Source organism: Trypanosoma conorhini (genome assembly GCF_003719485.1).
Source record: "Trypanosoma conorhini strain 025E chromosome Unknown Tco_14.4_contig_00288, whole genome shotgun sequence".
NCBI lineage: Eukaryota > Euglenozoa > Kinetoplastea > Trypanosomatida > Trypanosomatidae > Trypanosoma > Trypanosoma conorhini.
In genome coordinates, this window is record NW_021704372.1 from 9,734 (window position 1) to 23,036 (window position 13,303).

A 13,303-nucleotide genomic window follows, 5' to 3' on the forward strand; every position below is an offset into this window, starting at 1 on the left:
CGCAGCACGCGAGCGGTTGTGCTGGGGCCGCCTATAATAAATCAGCAGCCAGAAGGAACAGATGCTGTGGGGTTGACTGCAAAATCCCCGATGACTGTGATGTTTGAGCGTAGAAGGTGGAGTAACAGAAGGCTTGAATTTCTATATGGTCCATGGAGAAGCAAATGAGAAGAAGGAGGAGGGAATACTGTCTTCAATTTGTGGCGATTCCATTTTCTCCAGACGCCGCACTGCGGTCCGGCTTTGTTTTATTGTTTGAATGTACGGGCACCAACGAGAAGGTTTAGCAATGTTCTCTTTTTCTTTTTTCTTTTTCTTTTTCTCTGAGAATTGTCGGTGGGCTTTCTCTCCTTTGAGCTGGTGGGTGAGTGGGTGGCAATGAGGGGCCAGGGGAACTGCCCCGCTGAGCGATTGTTTCTCGCTGCCAATGTTGCACTTTCCTCCCTTTATTCCCCGTCCTTCCCCTTGCATGTACTAACTCTTCTGGACGGCGTTCTTCTCCTCTTAGAGCTTGGGGGTGGGGGGAGAGGTGCGGGTATTGGCTTTTTTTTTGCTTTGCTGCTGTTCTTTCTTGGCTTTCCGGGCGAAGGAGGGGGATACGCGTCAAAGACTGCGTGCATTGCGGCCTGCTGCTCTGCTTGTAGGCGCCGATGATTCGGCGAACCTCCCGGAGGGCGGTTGGCTACACCCCGGTTAACCCAGACACCTCCCCGATGCTTGCCTACAGCCAGTACCACTGGCACTACAACCTCCCACAGGGAATGGAGCGGCCGCATGGCGTCAATCGCACAATGACAGCACCCTACGAAAGTGCCCACTCGCTTGTTAACAAGTATCGCGGCGTATGGGTCGAACTTGACATGCACCCCGCCTTTCGCGTGGCACTGGAGCCGCAGTTGCGTAAACTGCCTCACGGAAGAACAATACCCAAAACCTCCGCAGAGGAGGTTATCGCGGATTATAGTAATACGGCGCACCTCATCGCGGATGAGGTGACGAGGGATCTTTGGTTGGCGAAGGTGCTCCAACACTGTGCGTTCCTGCGAAGCAACGCGGGCATGGCGCTCTGGGAGGAGCACTGCCATTCACGCTTTATTGCCGATGACGCCAGCGCGACGCCGCCGCTCCCCTTAGTCAAGGCCATTCTGTTCTACTGCAGTAAAATTGATCACGTTGCGTGGGGCCCTATTTTCCACAGGTGCCTAAAGGATGGTTGGAACTACACGCCCTTGTTTGACACGGCCCAGTGGAATTTTTTGCTCAAGAGCGTCGGGCGCATGGGCGACGAGAGGGGCGTCAAACTCCTTCTAGAGGAGATGCTGGACGTGCAGGCCGACTTGGATCGTGTGGAGGCGCGCTCCATCGTGGTTGCGCTGAACGCCGTCACCGACAACAACATCTACGAGTACGTAAAAAAGTATCTGTTCAACTTTGGCGAGAGGAAGGTGAAGTTCCTGCGTGTTACCTACTCCGACCTGCGCGGCCACGGGGCGGGGAAGCTGCGGATTCCGCTCAGCGAAAACGACAAGATGTACTACCACGTCTGCTGGCACAGCAGCATCCGCGCCCCGCGACAGTTTTCACCGCGCCAGCTGTACTTCGACTACACACCGTCAACCCTCGGCGCGAGCGTGCACAACCCAAATGCGAAGATCGACGACATTGTGAAGGACAAGATTGAGAAGTGGAAGATGGAGGGACTTCTCCCAGAGGACTACGTCCACGAGGATCGCGTGTATGACCGCGGAGCCGCCTTCAAGAACGTTGCCCGCCAGGAGAAGTGGAAGAAGATGCCAAAGATTGTGAAGAGCAAGAAGATGGGTTACACAGGCGATCCGTGAGCGGGGCCCCGGATGCCTACGGAGATTGCTTCGGCAAGCTTCTCTGCAGTTTGCCGCGCCTCCTGGCACAGCCGAGCGGCCCTTTGCGGCACAAAAAGTCGAGAGGGGCCTGTCTTTTTCTCCCGGGGAACGCGCCGACGTCGTTGGCGCTCGCCATTTCGCAAGCATGCACACCAACACGCGTGGTGCTTGGGCGAGGATGTGGTAGGACAGGTTTTATTTTATCTTGCCCTTCTTTTTCTCCTCGGGCTGACGGGCCTCTGCTCGTTTCTGCCCAAGCAAAGCCGCCCCCCCCCGGGGGGGGGGGGGGGGGGGCGTTGCTGCGGGGGCGTGACTGTGGTGCTTGTGGCTCTGGCGCTGAAGGGGGCGGAGGCGACGGAGAGAAAGGGAGAGGGAGAGAGGAGGACGAGGAGGAGGTAAGAAACGAAAGGAGGAAATGGGGCGACTTTGATGGATTGCATCATACGCTCCCTTCTTTGTTTTTTCATGGTTATTGTTGTTGGTTTTGCGCGTGCTTTTGCGCGCCCCGCTATGCTCACGACTAATCACTCTCTCCCTCTCGCTCGCTCGCTCGCTCGCTTTTTCCCCTGCTGTTTCATTGCGCTGCGGAAGGGAGAGAAAAAGGGAGGCGGCGGGACCGGGTTGCCGAGGCCAGGCGTGCGGCTGCAATGTTGCACGGGTGCTCGCTCCTCCGCTCAAACGCCCTCCACAACCCCGGCCCGTTTTTGGACGGGGCGCTTCAGCTCATAAAACTGCACTTGGCGCACAAGAACGCGACGGCTGACGGCAACGCAACGGCGTGCCGTGCCATCGAGAGCGAGTTCCTGCGGGAGGTTGAGGTGTTTCGCCCGTGCTTCACGATGTCGTCCTCGCTGACGGTGGCAAAGCTTTACACGAAGAAGCTGCACGGCGCCTTGTCGTACTTCCGCCTCCACGATGACCCGCTCATGCGGCAGTTGGACCTCATCCTGGGAAAGCAGAGTATGCGCCACTCCGCAAGTGGCCACAGCGGCCTTTTTAAGGCCTCCGTTGCGGCGCAGTCGGGCGCCGTTTCCCCGCTGGAGGAGCGGGAGGAGACGGTGCTGCCAGCGGAGCTGCCCCACCCGCCCAAGCCGGACCCCGCAGCCACGCCGCGGGAGGGCGCACTTAAGCTGCCGCTGCGCCACCGCGGACACTGGGTGCTGCGGGACCCGGAGATCGCCATCACTCGGGCGGAGCGGCGGAGTGACCCCTGGTAGCCGAAGCAACGCAAAAACCAGCGAAGGAGCGAAGGGAACTCTACACGCCCGCATGTGTGTGTGTTCTGTTTTATTATTATTATTTTCTGGTTGTTGTTCTTGGCGGGATCATTCCGAACGGGAGGGGGGGGGGGAAACAAATCGCCAGCAAAACACAAATTAAGTGGTGGCGGTGGGTGGGGGGAAAGGAAGAAGGGCACACTGCGCCCCACGTGGTTGGGTTTCTCATCCCCTTCCTCCCTTCTGCGGCTATATATATATATGTGTGTATGCAGATTGGCCCTTTTACCATATCTTACCTCTTTAAAAACAAGTATCTCTTGTTTTAAAGTGTTGTGTGTCGCATTTAATTGCTTGCCTGCGATTGGGATCTCTCGGCAGTAGTAGGAGGGCAATGCAGCCGCATTCCGCGACTGATGCGTACATACCCATCCTGATGACATCAGGGACACCCTGCGTTCTCACCTCTACGTCCTTCCCCGAGCCGCTTCGAGACACGTCCAGCGAGTTGGGGTGCGAGTCCAGTGTACGATGGGTGCACGGAAAGGCCCAATTATTGGGGGACGTGCGGGTGTCTGGTTTCTTGCTAGCTGAGGCGATGGTGGTCGTTCGGGGAGACATTGCCTCAGTATCCCTTGCCGATGCTGTCATCCTCCGTGCAGGGTGTGTCGTGCGCCCCCCGCTGCGGCCCTTGTTGAACCTAACCGTGGCTGAGTCTTCCCCCGTGACGATAGGCTCCGCAACGATGCTTGGGAAACGAACCGTGTGTGAGGCAACGTCGGTGGGGAGTTACGTGCACGTGGAGGACGATTGCGTGATTGGGGAGTGGGCCGAGGTCCCTGACGGCGTGTGGCTGCGTTCGGGGTGTGTGGTGCCCGCCGGGCTGCGGCTTGCCCCTTACGCCGTCTACGAGGGACGGCCGGCGCGTCCGGTGGCCAGCCTGGATGCGGAGTTGCACCAGCTGTTTATGAGGGACCGGGTTTACGAGGTGTTCTCCGTCACATCGGACCCCTCCCCGTAGCGTGAGGGGAGGCGCCGCGTTCTTCCTTGCCGCCGCAGCCCGTCTGGGCGGACCTCTGGCGTCTCTGCACCCCCTCCTCTTTTTTGTTTCTTTGTGTCCTCTCATGTGTCTCTTTCCCTTCCCAACTTCCTTTTTGTTTTTGTTTTTGTTTTGTTTTCTCCCCTCTACCCTCCTACGCAGCTCAAGCGAAGACAAAGAGGGAGCTTTGGGAGTTCGTTTCTCCTCCTCCTTTTTTTGTTTTCGTTTTTTTCTTTTTTCTTTTCGTTATACTTCCGTGTTTTGGCGAAGACGCGTGGACTTCGGTTCCTGCGGGGTGCGATGTCGAAGGGCGCGGACAGCGGCGCCGTCCTCGCGGAGATCGCGCAGCTCAGGCGGCTCCTTGCGGAGAAGGAGGCGCTGGTCGCCGCCACCGCCGACGCGGGCGCCGTCGCCAAGCGGGCCAAGAAGAAGAGTCAGCAGGCGATGGTGGAGACGGAGCCTGTGCAGGGTTGCCGCGACTTCCCCCCCGAGGCGATGCGGAGGCGCAACCACCTGTTTGACGTCTTCCACGCCACCGCGAGGAGGTTCGGCTTTGAGGAGTACGACGCACCGGTGCTGGAGTCCGAGGAGCTGTACATCCGCAAGGCCGGCGAGGAGATCACCGAGCAAATGTTCAACTTCGTTACGAAAGGCGGGCACCGGGTGACGCTGCGGCCCGAGATGACGCCGTCGCTGGCTCGTCTGCTGCTCGCGAAGGGGCGCTCGCTGCTGCTGCCGGCGAAGTGGTACTCCATCCCACAGTGTTGGCGCTACGAGGCCATCACGCGTGGCCGCCGTCGCGAGCACTACCAGTGGAACATGGACATCGTTGGGGTGAAGTCGGTGGCGGCGGAGGTGGAGTTGGTGTCCGCGGCGTGTTCCGCGATGCAGAGCTTCGGCCTCTCCTCCAAGGAGGTTGGCATCAAGGTGAACTCCCGCAGGGTGCTGCAGACCGTGTTGGAGCAGGCTGGCGTGGCAGCGGACAAGTTCGCCCCGGTGTGCGTTATCGTGGACAAGATGGAGAAAATTCCCCGGGAGGAGGCGGAGGCGCAGCTGGTTGAGCTTGGGCTTCAGCCCACCGTGGTGGACGCCATCACCACGACGCTGAGCCTCAAGTCCGTGGACGAGATTGCGCAGCGCATTGGCGTGGAACACGAGGCTGTGAGGGAGCTGAGGGAGTTTTTTGAGCAAATGGAGGCCTACGGCTACGGGGACTGGGTGCGCTTTGACGCGAGCGTGGTGCGTGGGCTGGCCTACTACACAGGCATCGTCTTTGAGGGCTTTGACCAGGAGGGGAAGTTCCGCGCCCTCTGCGGCGGCGGCCGGTACGACGGCCTGCTGACAACCTACGGCAGCCCCACCCCGGTCCCGTGCGCCGGCTTTGGCTTCGGCGACTGCGTGATTGCGGAGCTGCTGCAGGAAAAGCAGTTGCTGCCGGAGGCTCCACACGTCGTGGACGATGTTGTTATCCCGTTTGACGAGTCCATGCGGCCGCACGCGCTTGCGGTGCTGCGCCGGCTGCGCGACGCCGGCCGCAGCGCCGACATCATCCTCGACAAGAAGAAGTTGGTGCAGGCCTTCAACTACGCCGACCGCGTCGGGGCGGTGCGGGCGGTGCTCGTGGCGCCCGAAGAGTGGGCACGCGGGGAGGTGCAGGTGAAGATGCTGCGCGAGGGGGCGGGGAAGGGGGAGGGCACCACGGAGCGCGGCGCCCCCGTCCCCCTGCACAGCCTCGTCTGAGAGCGGCGGGCGCCAAAAGAAGGAATGAGAGAAGGAGGAAGAGAAGAGAAGTAAACGTAAGCCAAAAGGTGGCGGAGAGAGGCCAGGGAGTGAGAGAAGAGAAATAAAAAAAAAGAAAACAAAAGGAAAACAAAAACAAATAAAGACTAAACAAATCATGATGAGGGTAACTGAAGACACAGTGGATGTGCACAGGGGACAAAAGCGACGCAAACGTCAACAGGGGGGAAGAGGATGCGGTTGTAGGAAGAAGAGGGTGCGCTTTGCGGGCTGCCCCCGGCAGCAGCTGGGGGGGCGGGGCGAGGGCGCGGCGTAGGCCCGTCTGCCGGCGGGCAAGCGTCTCTGTGCCTGTGTGTGTATGTGGGTGTGGGGCCATTTCTCGCGGCGGTCTTTGCCCTTTATCTGTCGTTCGTCGATTCCTCTTTCCCTTGTCGTTTTTTTAAACTCATATTTTGCTTCGCCGCGGTGTTGCGCGTGTTAGTCTGGCAGGCAGACGCGGATAGCACACGTGTCGAGCGTAGGCCAACAGGCCGAAGCAACCAAACAAGGAAAAGGAGCACCAGCCACAGCCGGAGGGAGAGGCAGGATGCAGGGAGGCATGAACGAACACCAGCTGGACACCGGGTTGCTCTGCATCACGAACGTTTCACTCATTAGTGGGCCGCAGCGTGCGGAGGAGGACCTTCACGAGTCTGCCACGCAGGCCGTGCGGCTGCTGCTGGGAGAGTGCCAGGAGCTGCCAACGAGGACGAAGCGTGGGAAGTTTGATGCCAGCACAACGCTTGTGAAGCTGCCGCAGCCCGTCATGCAGCTGCCGCGCGAGAAGGCCCCACCGAAGCCAAAGCCTCTCACCGCGTGGGAGAAGTTCGCCCTGAAGAAGGGCATCGCTCTCAAGCGAAAGAAGGGCAACCGCGTCTTTGACGAGGAGCAGCAGGTGTGGAAGGACAAGTGGGGCAAGCGCGCCCGCGAGGACCGCGAGAGGCAAGACTGGCTGCGGGAGGTCGGCCCGAACTACGTGGCGCAGGAGGAGGGCGGCGACCCGTTCCTGGACGACCGTAGGGCGAAGAAGGCCCGGTTGGAGCAGCAGAAGAAGAAGGAGGAGCACAACAAGCGCCGCTCGGAGCACATCGCCCACGCACAGGAGGAGGTAAAGCATCTCAGCGCCGTGACAAGACACCTCGCAACGGCGTCCAACGGTAAGTTTGACAAAATTTCATCAAAGAAGAAGGGAAAGAAGTGAAACAATCGCCGCTGCTCTTTTGTTTTTGGTTTTGCCCCGATTAAAATTTTTCTGCGCCTGTTGTGTTGTGTGTCTCTCTATCTTTCTCTTTTTCACAGGCACACACACACACACACACACACATACTCCTCCTCCTCCTCCTACTGTCTGCGTGTGTAATGAATTATAATGGCGGCAACTGCGGTGGCGGTGGTGTGCGTGGAACTTCCTGTTGCCCCTGTTGCTGCCGCGCCTAGCGTGCAACGCCATGTTGTGTGGACTCCCTCCGCCTGCCTTTCTCTTCGCTCTTCTTTTACTCCCCCACCGCGACGCACGCGAGCGCGCTGCTTTCCCGCGGCCGCGTGCCCCTGGACCAGCGGTGGTGCGGCGTCGCCGCTCACATCCCTTCTTTTCCCCAGTCCCACACGCACCGCACGAAGCTGCCGTGGCCAGCTCCAGCTCCCGAAGCCCACGACACAGCCAGCGAAAGAAAAAAAAAGGAAGAGGGAGGCAAAGGCGCTAGCATGGGTTCCCTGCCCTCGAAACAGGCCGCTCAAAGGTTTGCTCCCGCAGATAAAGAGGGAACCTCCCCAAAAAAAGGGTTGGGACCAAAAAAGGAGGCCCCGGCCGCCCGAACCCTCGCAACGGCGAAGACAGATGCGAAAGCTCCTTCAAAAGGCCTCAGCGAGGCAGAGGTGCAGGCGATGATCACGCAGGAGGGCCGTGACATTATGGTGATCCACGGCAAAGTATACGACGTCACAAACTTCACGGCGTTCCACCCGGGCGGCGCGGCGGCCATCAAGACCAACCTTGGCAAGGAGATGGGCACGACATTTTCGAGCATCCATGGCCCCGGGGCGCACGAGACACTAGACGAGTTCCTGCTGGGGCCTTTGTGGGTGGCGCCCTCTGTGCTTACGGAGGCGGAGGTGCAGCGGAGGATCATCGAAGAGAAGCGGGTGTTGCTGCGCATCCACGACGTCGTTTACGACGTCACAGACTTCGTGGCGTCGCACCCGGGCGGTGAGGCGGCCATCATGTCCAGAGTCGGCGAGGAGGTGGGTGACCTCTTCGCACGCATCCACAGCAAGTCCACAAGGGAATCGGCCAAGCGGTTTATTGTGGGACGCCTGTCGTCGGCAAAGTTGGAGACCGCAGTTGCCTCCCCCAACGCTGAGGCCGACGCGGCGTCGGCGACGGTGAAGGAGACGATGGTGCTCGAGAGTGTGGAGGTTGCAGTCGACATCAAGAACATCACCTTTGCTTGCCCAGAGAAATTGCAGCTGCTGCCTGGTGGGCACATCTCGGTGTTGGTTCCGGATGCGTTTGGCAAGGGCTTCTTCAAGGCGAGGCACTACACCCCATTCATATGCGAGGAGACGTCCTTCACCCTTACTGTGAAGAAGTACCCGCATGGGGTGGCCTCTGTTTACCTTCACTCACTCAAACCTGGCAACAAGATGAGGTACGAAGGCCCGCTGCGACCGAACTGGGTCGCCGAGGAGGACGCGGCCCTGATGAGGGAGCCGGAGAGCAAGCGACACGTGCTGTTTATTGCGGGTGGCGTTGGCGTGACCCCGATCTACACCATGGTGCGGCACCTGCTGCGCGACCAGGTCGCCTCGGTGACGCTGGTGGTGAGTTACCAGGTGCCGGAGGTGATGCTGCTGCGCAAGGAGATTGCGGCCTTCCTCGAGGCCTACGGAGCGGACACCGCGCCGGGCGAGGAGGCAAAAACGCCTCCCCGCAAAACCTTTGAGCTGCATTATGTCTTCACCCGGACGAAGGAGATGCCGAGTTTGCCGGAGACCGCCAACGTGCACTTGGGCCGGCTGGGCGCCGAGGTGATGCGGAAGTTGTCGCCCACCGTGTCGTGCGTCCTCTGCGGCCCCCCCAGCTTCGCCGACGACGTCATGAAGGGGCTGGTAGACAACAAGGTCTGCAGCCTCCAGCAGGTGCACGTGCTGTGACCAGCGGGGCGGTGTCCTCGCCATGCAAAACCCCACCGCACCTCCCCTCCCACCACCACTTACTCTCGCTCGCTCTCTCTCTATATATCGCTCTCTATATATATCTATATATACATCTCTCTGTATCCGTTTTCCACAACCCCAACTTTTTCTGCAAACGGTAAGAATAAAACAACAACGCCAATGACGACGACGACGACGACGACGACGACTGGTGAACCACGCATCGATGTAGCAACGGTTGCCGTGGTCAGGTTAGGATTAAACTTTTTCAAATTACGTGGACGGGGGGCTTTTCTGTCGCAGCTGTAGCAGGGGGCGGTAATCGACACACGCGCGAGGACAGGAGATGGCTGCGCGTTCATGTCATTTCTGCGCATGTGCCATTTTTTGTAGTTTTTTTTTTTGCGTGCATGTGTCCATGTATCTTCCTTCGTTTCCGTTCCGCCCTAGGGATGGGGTCGCCGGCTGCTGGTGGAATTTTCCCGCGGATGATTTTCTTTTTCTTTTCCTTTTTTTTGTTTCTCCTCGTTGTCCCCGTCTGAGTGGCGAGCAATGGGCAAATTCCTTCTTCCCGTGGCACGCCCGCTGCGGCGGTAGGCGGGAGGCGGCCTCTTGCCAAAGACAAGGGGGGTCAAAACAAGGAATGAACCTTTGCTGGAGGGGCGAAGAGGCGTGAGGGGAGCGCGAGCGAGAGAGAAGTCGTTTCATACGTTTTGGTGCGGCGTGCGGGTATGGGGGACTGCGGTTTTCAGAGCGTTTTGCGCTCGCATGCGCCCCACGATTATTTATGCCTGCGCGGTTCCTCCCCGTCTTCTTCTGGTGGTTGCCTTCTGAAGTGGGTTAGCGCTGGGGCGTCGGGGTGATTATTGTTTTTTTTTGTTTTGTTTTTTTTCCTCTTCTGTTGCCAAGCAATAGTTCCGCAGAAGCACGCGTGTGTGTGTGTGTGAAGCAGGCGCCAAGGAGGAGTATCGGGCTTAGAGTAGGGAAGGGGCCGGCGCTTGCTACCACGGCTTCCTGACTCCGGGCGGCGCGCACGCACAGGCAGGTGTCGGCGGCTGCAGGAAGCGGAGTAATACACACGGAGGCAAAGCGCAGCCGCATTCAGTGAAAGGATTTTTATTCTTTGCTTTTTTCTTCTCTTTTTTCCATTAGGAGGCAACAGGGGAGTGGGGTGCGTCGGCGGCGAAGAGGAAAAGGAAAAAAAGAAACGGAGGGCGCGTCACGAGCAGAAAGCAACCTGAGACTTGTTGAGGCGCCTTCTTCCACCGCAAATAGGCCGTTTTTTCTTTCCTTCCTTCTTCCTTCCTTGGGCTCTTTCTCTCTCTCTCTCTCCCCCCACTTACCTCGCACGCCTCATCAACGCCCAGACGCTTAAATCAATAGGTACACGCGTATACATCGCGCTCCCCTTTGCTGCTGCCGCATTTTCTTGGCGGACTCGTCCGATTGCCCCGCGGCTCATCCCTGTCCATCGTTGCGCCATTTCTCGCGCCCGCCCGTGTGTGGACGAGGCGACAAAGGCGCCGACAGAGCCATCACGTCAAACGGGAGGGCGAGAGACGGGGGTGGGTGGGCGGGTGGGAAGCCAGAGGACGGGGGGCGGGTGACGCGCTTTATACCGCGCGTTTATGCGCCGCCAGGGCAAGGAGCCGACGCAGCGGAGTATACTGCTCCCTGTTGGTTCCTTTACGGTGGATGCCGAACGTGCGGAGGAGGCTCGGTGCATGGGCGGGCTCTCGCCGAAGTCTGGGGGCATCGTTACGCCTCGCCGCATAGTGCGCAGCTTGAACGCCTCCCCGGCCGTGACCCGCCTCGTCCCGCTAGACGGCGTCTCTGAGCGGCCCCTGTCGGTGGAGACGAGCAGCGGCACGCTACTCAGCGAGGAGGTTCTGGAGGACGTCATCAGTGAGCCAGTGAGCGCGACGTGCGCGCCGCGTGAAAAGTTTCCCGCGTTGGGGGCACACGGGAGCCCGGTCGTCAAGGCGCCGCCGTCGCTGGACCCTGGCACCTCGGCGAGTCTGAGTCACAGCCGAACGCGAGGGACGAACGGGGATTCCTCGTATTCGTCCTCTTCCCTCCTTGCCGGTTCCTCCACCCACATGCTTTCCCACGACTACACCGACGTGTTTGACCCGGAAAGCGTGCATAGCTGCAGCCTGACGGGCGTTGGCGACAAGTTCGGCGCAATGAGTGTGAGCCACCGGACCTCCACCCCCGCCGCCGCGGCAGTTGCGGTCGCCGCCAACGCTTTCACCACGGGCGCCGCCGCCGTCAAAGAGAGCAACAAGGAGACAGAAAGCAGCATTGTGCCGGTCCTTGCGGGCCGTGAGGGCTCCAACGCAGTGGAGGTTGGACGCCGACGAAAGATTATAAACGTGCGGCGCGAGGAACGCATTGGGCGTGGCGGGTTTGGCGACATCTTTCGCGCCGTTGACCTTGACACGGGTCTGCCCCTTGTGGTGAAGGAGGTTCTGGTGATGGCGGACGTTGGCAAAGACGTGGAGCAGCAGCTCCGCGCGTTAGAGCGCGAGATACGCGTAATGCGTAAGCTGAACCACAAACATATCGTATGCTACTACTCCGCCCGACGCGAGGAGTCGAACTGCGCACTACAGATTTATATGGAGTACGTTGGCGGGGGCACCATTGCGCAGAAGCTTCGGGCCAATGGCCCCTTTTCCGAGGACGAGACGCGGAATTACACCCGGCAACTGCTGGAGGGACTTGAATACCTCCACCAGCGACGCATTGTGCACCGCGACCTGAAGGGCGACAACTTGTTTCTCACGGAGGATGGGGTGCTGAAGGTGGGAGACTTTGGCACTAGTAAAGAGCTGCAAACGACGCTCGTGACAGACAGTGTCGCAGGCACCCCGAATTTCATGGCCCCGGAGGTTATTGCCTGCAGTGGTCACAGCTGCATGGCCGACATCTGGTCGGTGGGTTGCTGCGTGCTGGAGATGCTGACGGGACACCCACCCTTCTGGAACCTAGACAACCACATGGCGGTGATGTTTGCCATAATGAAGGGGCGATTGGAGGAGCAGGTGCCGCCGCACATCTCCGCAAACGCCAAGGAATTCATTAGCCTGTGCCTACGCAGTGACCCGAAGGAGCGGCCCTCCGCGGCGCAGCTGCAGCAACACCTTTGGCTGCGGTGCAAAGAAAAGGATGGGACCGCAGAAAGCCACGCACAGTCGTACCTTTCCCTGTCAAGCGCGGAACTGGCGAAGGAGCATGGGAAGCAAATGGAGGCGGGGGAGGCCGCCATGCACGAAGCGCCGCCGCCACCGCTTAGTAAGGAGGTGTTTCCGAACAGCACGGCGCCGGTCGTGGCGGTCATCGCTGAGCGAGGCAGCGGTCGCGGTGGGGACCCCGCCGACGGCCCCCAAAATGGGGACCGGAAGGCAAAGAAAGGGAGGCAGTTGCTAGGCCCGTCCGCGCCCTCGGCGCATCCGTCTTCTTCGACCACTGCACACTCCAGCGGGCGGGCGCTCTACCCACGGCCTCCCATCACCACCGCGTTGAAGAAGGCTCCGTTGAGCCCTCACGTAAATCCCACCACAAGCGACTCACCCGCTCACAGGAATGGCGTGAAGCGGGCCAAAAGCCGCCCCAGCCTTGGCCGTGGTGCGGCTGGCAGCAATGGTGGTGTGGACCCCCACCGCAACGGGCAGAGAAGGAACAGCACGGCTTCAGGGGCGTCTGCCGGTGAAAAATCGACCAGAGTTAAGCGGCACGTCAAGGCAGGGGTGGAGGCCACAACGTGTTCCACTCGCTGACAACATGTCGCGCATGAATGCGTGAGTGACGGCCACAACGCCATTGCGGGCACACCGGCAATAGCGGCAGCCAAACCGCATTTCCTGCGGTGAGGCGTGGGGGGTGGGTGGGTGGGTGGAATGGGGCAAGGAAGCGTCCGTTTTTATCTCCAGCGCGGCTTTGAGGGCACACTGTTGCTGGCGCCAAAGGAAGGCGCCAGCGTGAGGCCTTCATGGGATGACGGCAAATAAATATGCTGCAAAGGGCATATGTCTGGGCCTGCATTAAGATAAGAGGAAGGGTACGATATATATATATATATATGAGGGGAAAAGTGGGAAGTATACTCCTCGTTGCTTTCTTTCTGCATGCGTGTTCGCAATGCGTTCGTCCGAGCCCTGGACACTTTTGCGAGACGAGGGAGGGGCATTGTTGCCAAGGACAATTCTTTAGGCATCGACGTCGTCCGTAGTTAACTTTTTTCCTCC

The 13,303-nt window shown here is 59.6% G+C and overlaps 7 protein-coding genes across 7 annotated transcripts, besides 18 other annotated features; all 7 read left to right on the forward strand.

Moving 5' to 3' along the window:
* Positions 1-297: 297 nt before the first annotated feature.
* Positions 298-321: a microsatellite.
* A 329-nt stretch (positions 322-650) lies between these two features.
* On the forward strand, positions 651-1,841 carry Tco025E_05145 (uncharacterized protein; the record flags this gene model as incomplete). The annotated part of the gene is made up of 1 exon (XM_029372046.1): positions 651-1,841. The coding sequence occupies one exon, from the start codon at positions 651-653 to the stop codon at positions 1,839-1,841; it is 1,191 nt and encodes a 396-aa protein (XP_029227885.1).
* A 296-nt stretch (positions 1,842-2,137) lies between these two features.
* Positions 2,138-2,156: a microsatellite.
* Positions 2,157-2,202: 46 nt separating this feature from the next.
* Positions 2,203-2,258: a sequence feature (GA-rich).
* A 133-nt stretch (positions 2,259-2,391) lies between these two features.
* Positions 2,392-2,421: a microsatellite.
* An 88-nt stretch (positions 2,422-2,509) lies between these two features.
* Positions 2,510-3,079, forward strand: Tco025E_05146 (uncharacterized protein; the record flags this gene model as incomplete). The annotated part of the gene is made up of 1 exon (XM_029372047.1): positions 2,510-3,079. One exon carries the CDS (start codon positions 2,510-2,512, stop codon positions 3,077-3,079), a length of 570 nt encoding a protein of 189 aa, XP_029227886.1.
* A 394-nt stretch (positions 3,080-3,473) lies between these two features.
* Positions 3,474-4,100, forward strand: Tco025E_05147 (trimeric LpxA-like protein; the record flags this gene model as incomplete). Its single annotated transcript, XM_029372048.1, has 1 exon — positions 3,474-4,100. The coding sequence occupies one exon, from the start codon at positions 3,474-3,476 to the stop codon at positions 4,098-4,100; it is 627 nt and encodes a 208-aa protein (XP_029227887.1).
* A 130-nt stretch (positions 4,101-4,230) lies between these two features.
* Positions 4,231-4,257: a microsatellite.
* A 55-nt stretch (positions 4,258-4,312) lies between these two features.
* Positions 4,313-4,366: a microsatellite.
* Positions 4,367-4,418: 52 nt separating this feature from the next.
* On the forward strand, positions 4,419-5,858 carry Tco025E_05148 (putative histidyl-tRNA synthetase; the record flags this gene model as incomplete). Its single annotated transcript, XM_029372049.1, has 1 exon — positions 4,419-5,858. One exon carries the CDS (start codon positions 4,419-4,421, stop codon positions 5,856-5,858), a length of 1,440 nt encoding a protein of 479 aa, XP_029227888.1.
* Positions 5,859-5,872: 14 nt separating this feature from the next.
* Positions 5,873-6,013: a sequence feature (A-rich).
* Positions 6,014-6,143: 130 nt separating this feature from the next.
* Positions 6,144-6,171: a sequence feature (G-rich).
* A 273-nt stretch (positions 6,172-6,444) lies between these two features.
* On the forward strand, positions 6,445-7,098 carry Tco025E_05149 (putative ribosome biogenesis regulatory protein (RRS1); the record flags this gene model as incomplete). The annotated part of the gene is made up of 1 exon (XM_029372050.1): positions 6,445-7,098. One exon carries the CDS (start codon positions 6,445-6,447, stop codon positions 7,096-7,098), a length of 654 nt encoding a protein of 217 aa, XP_029227889.1.
* A 93-nt stretch (positions 7,099-7,191) lies between these two features.
* Positions 7,192-7,224: a microsatellite.
* Positions 7,224-7,243: a microsatellite.
* A 358-nt stretch (positions 7,244-7,601) lies between these two features.
* Positions 7,602-9,050, forward strand: Tco025E_05150 (putative nitrate reductase; the record flags this gene model as incomplete). The annotated part of the gene is made up of 1 exon (XM_029372051.1): positions 7,602-9,050. The coding sequence occupies one exon, from the start codon at positions 7,602-7,604 to the stop codon at positions 9,048-9,050; it is 1,449 nt and encodes a 482-aa protein (XP_029227890.1).
* A 62-nt stretch (positions 9,051-9,112) lies between these two features.
* Positions 9,113-9,172: a microsatellite.
* Positions 9,173-9,235: 63 nt separating this feature from the next.
* Positions 9,236-9,262: a microsatellite.
* A 283-nt stretch (positions 9,263-9,545) lies between these two features.
* Positions 9,546-9,574: a microsatellite.
* Positions 9,575-9,916: 342 nt separating this feature from the next.
* Positions 9,917-9,945: a microsatellite.
* Positions 9,946-10,332: 387 nt separating this feature from the next.
* Positions 10,333-10,384: a microsatellite.
* Positions 10,365-10,385: a microsatellite.
* A 296-nt stretch (positions 10,386-10,681) lies between these two features.
* On the forward strand, positions 10,682-12,835 carry Tco025E_05151 (putative protein kinase; the record flags this gene model as incomplete). Its single annotated transcript, XM_029372052.1, has 1 exon — positions 10,682-12,835. The coding sequence occupies one exon, from the start codon at positions 10,682-10,684 to the stop codon at positions 12,833-12,835; it is 2,154 nt and encodes a 717-aa protein (XP_029227891.1).
* An 88-nt stretch (positions 12,836-12,923) lies between these two features.
* Positions 12,924-12,954: a microsatellite.
* Positions 12,955-13,121: 167 nt separating this feature from the next.
* Positions 13,122-13,139: a microsatellite.
* Positions 13,140-13,303: the final 164 nt, after the last annotated feature.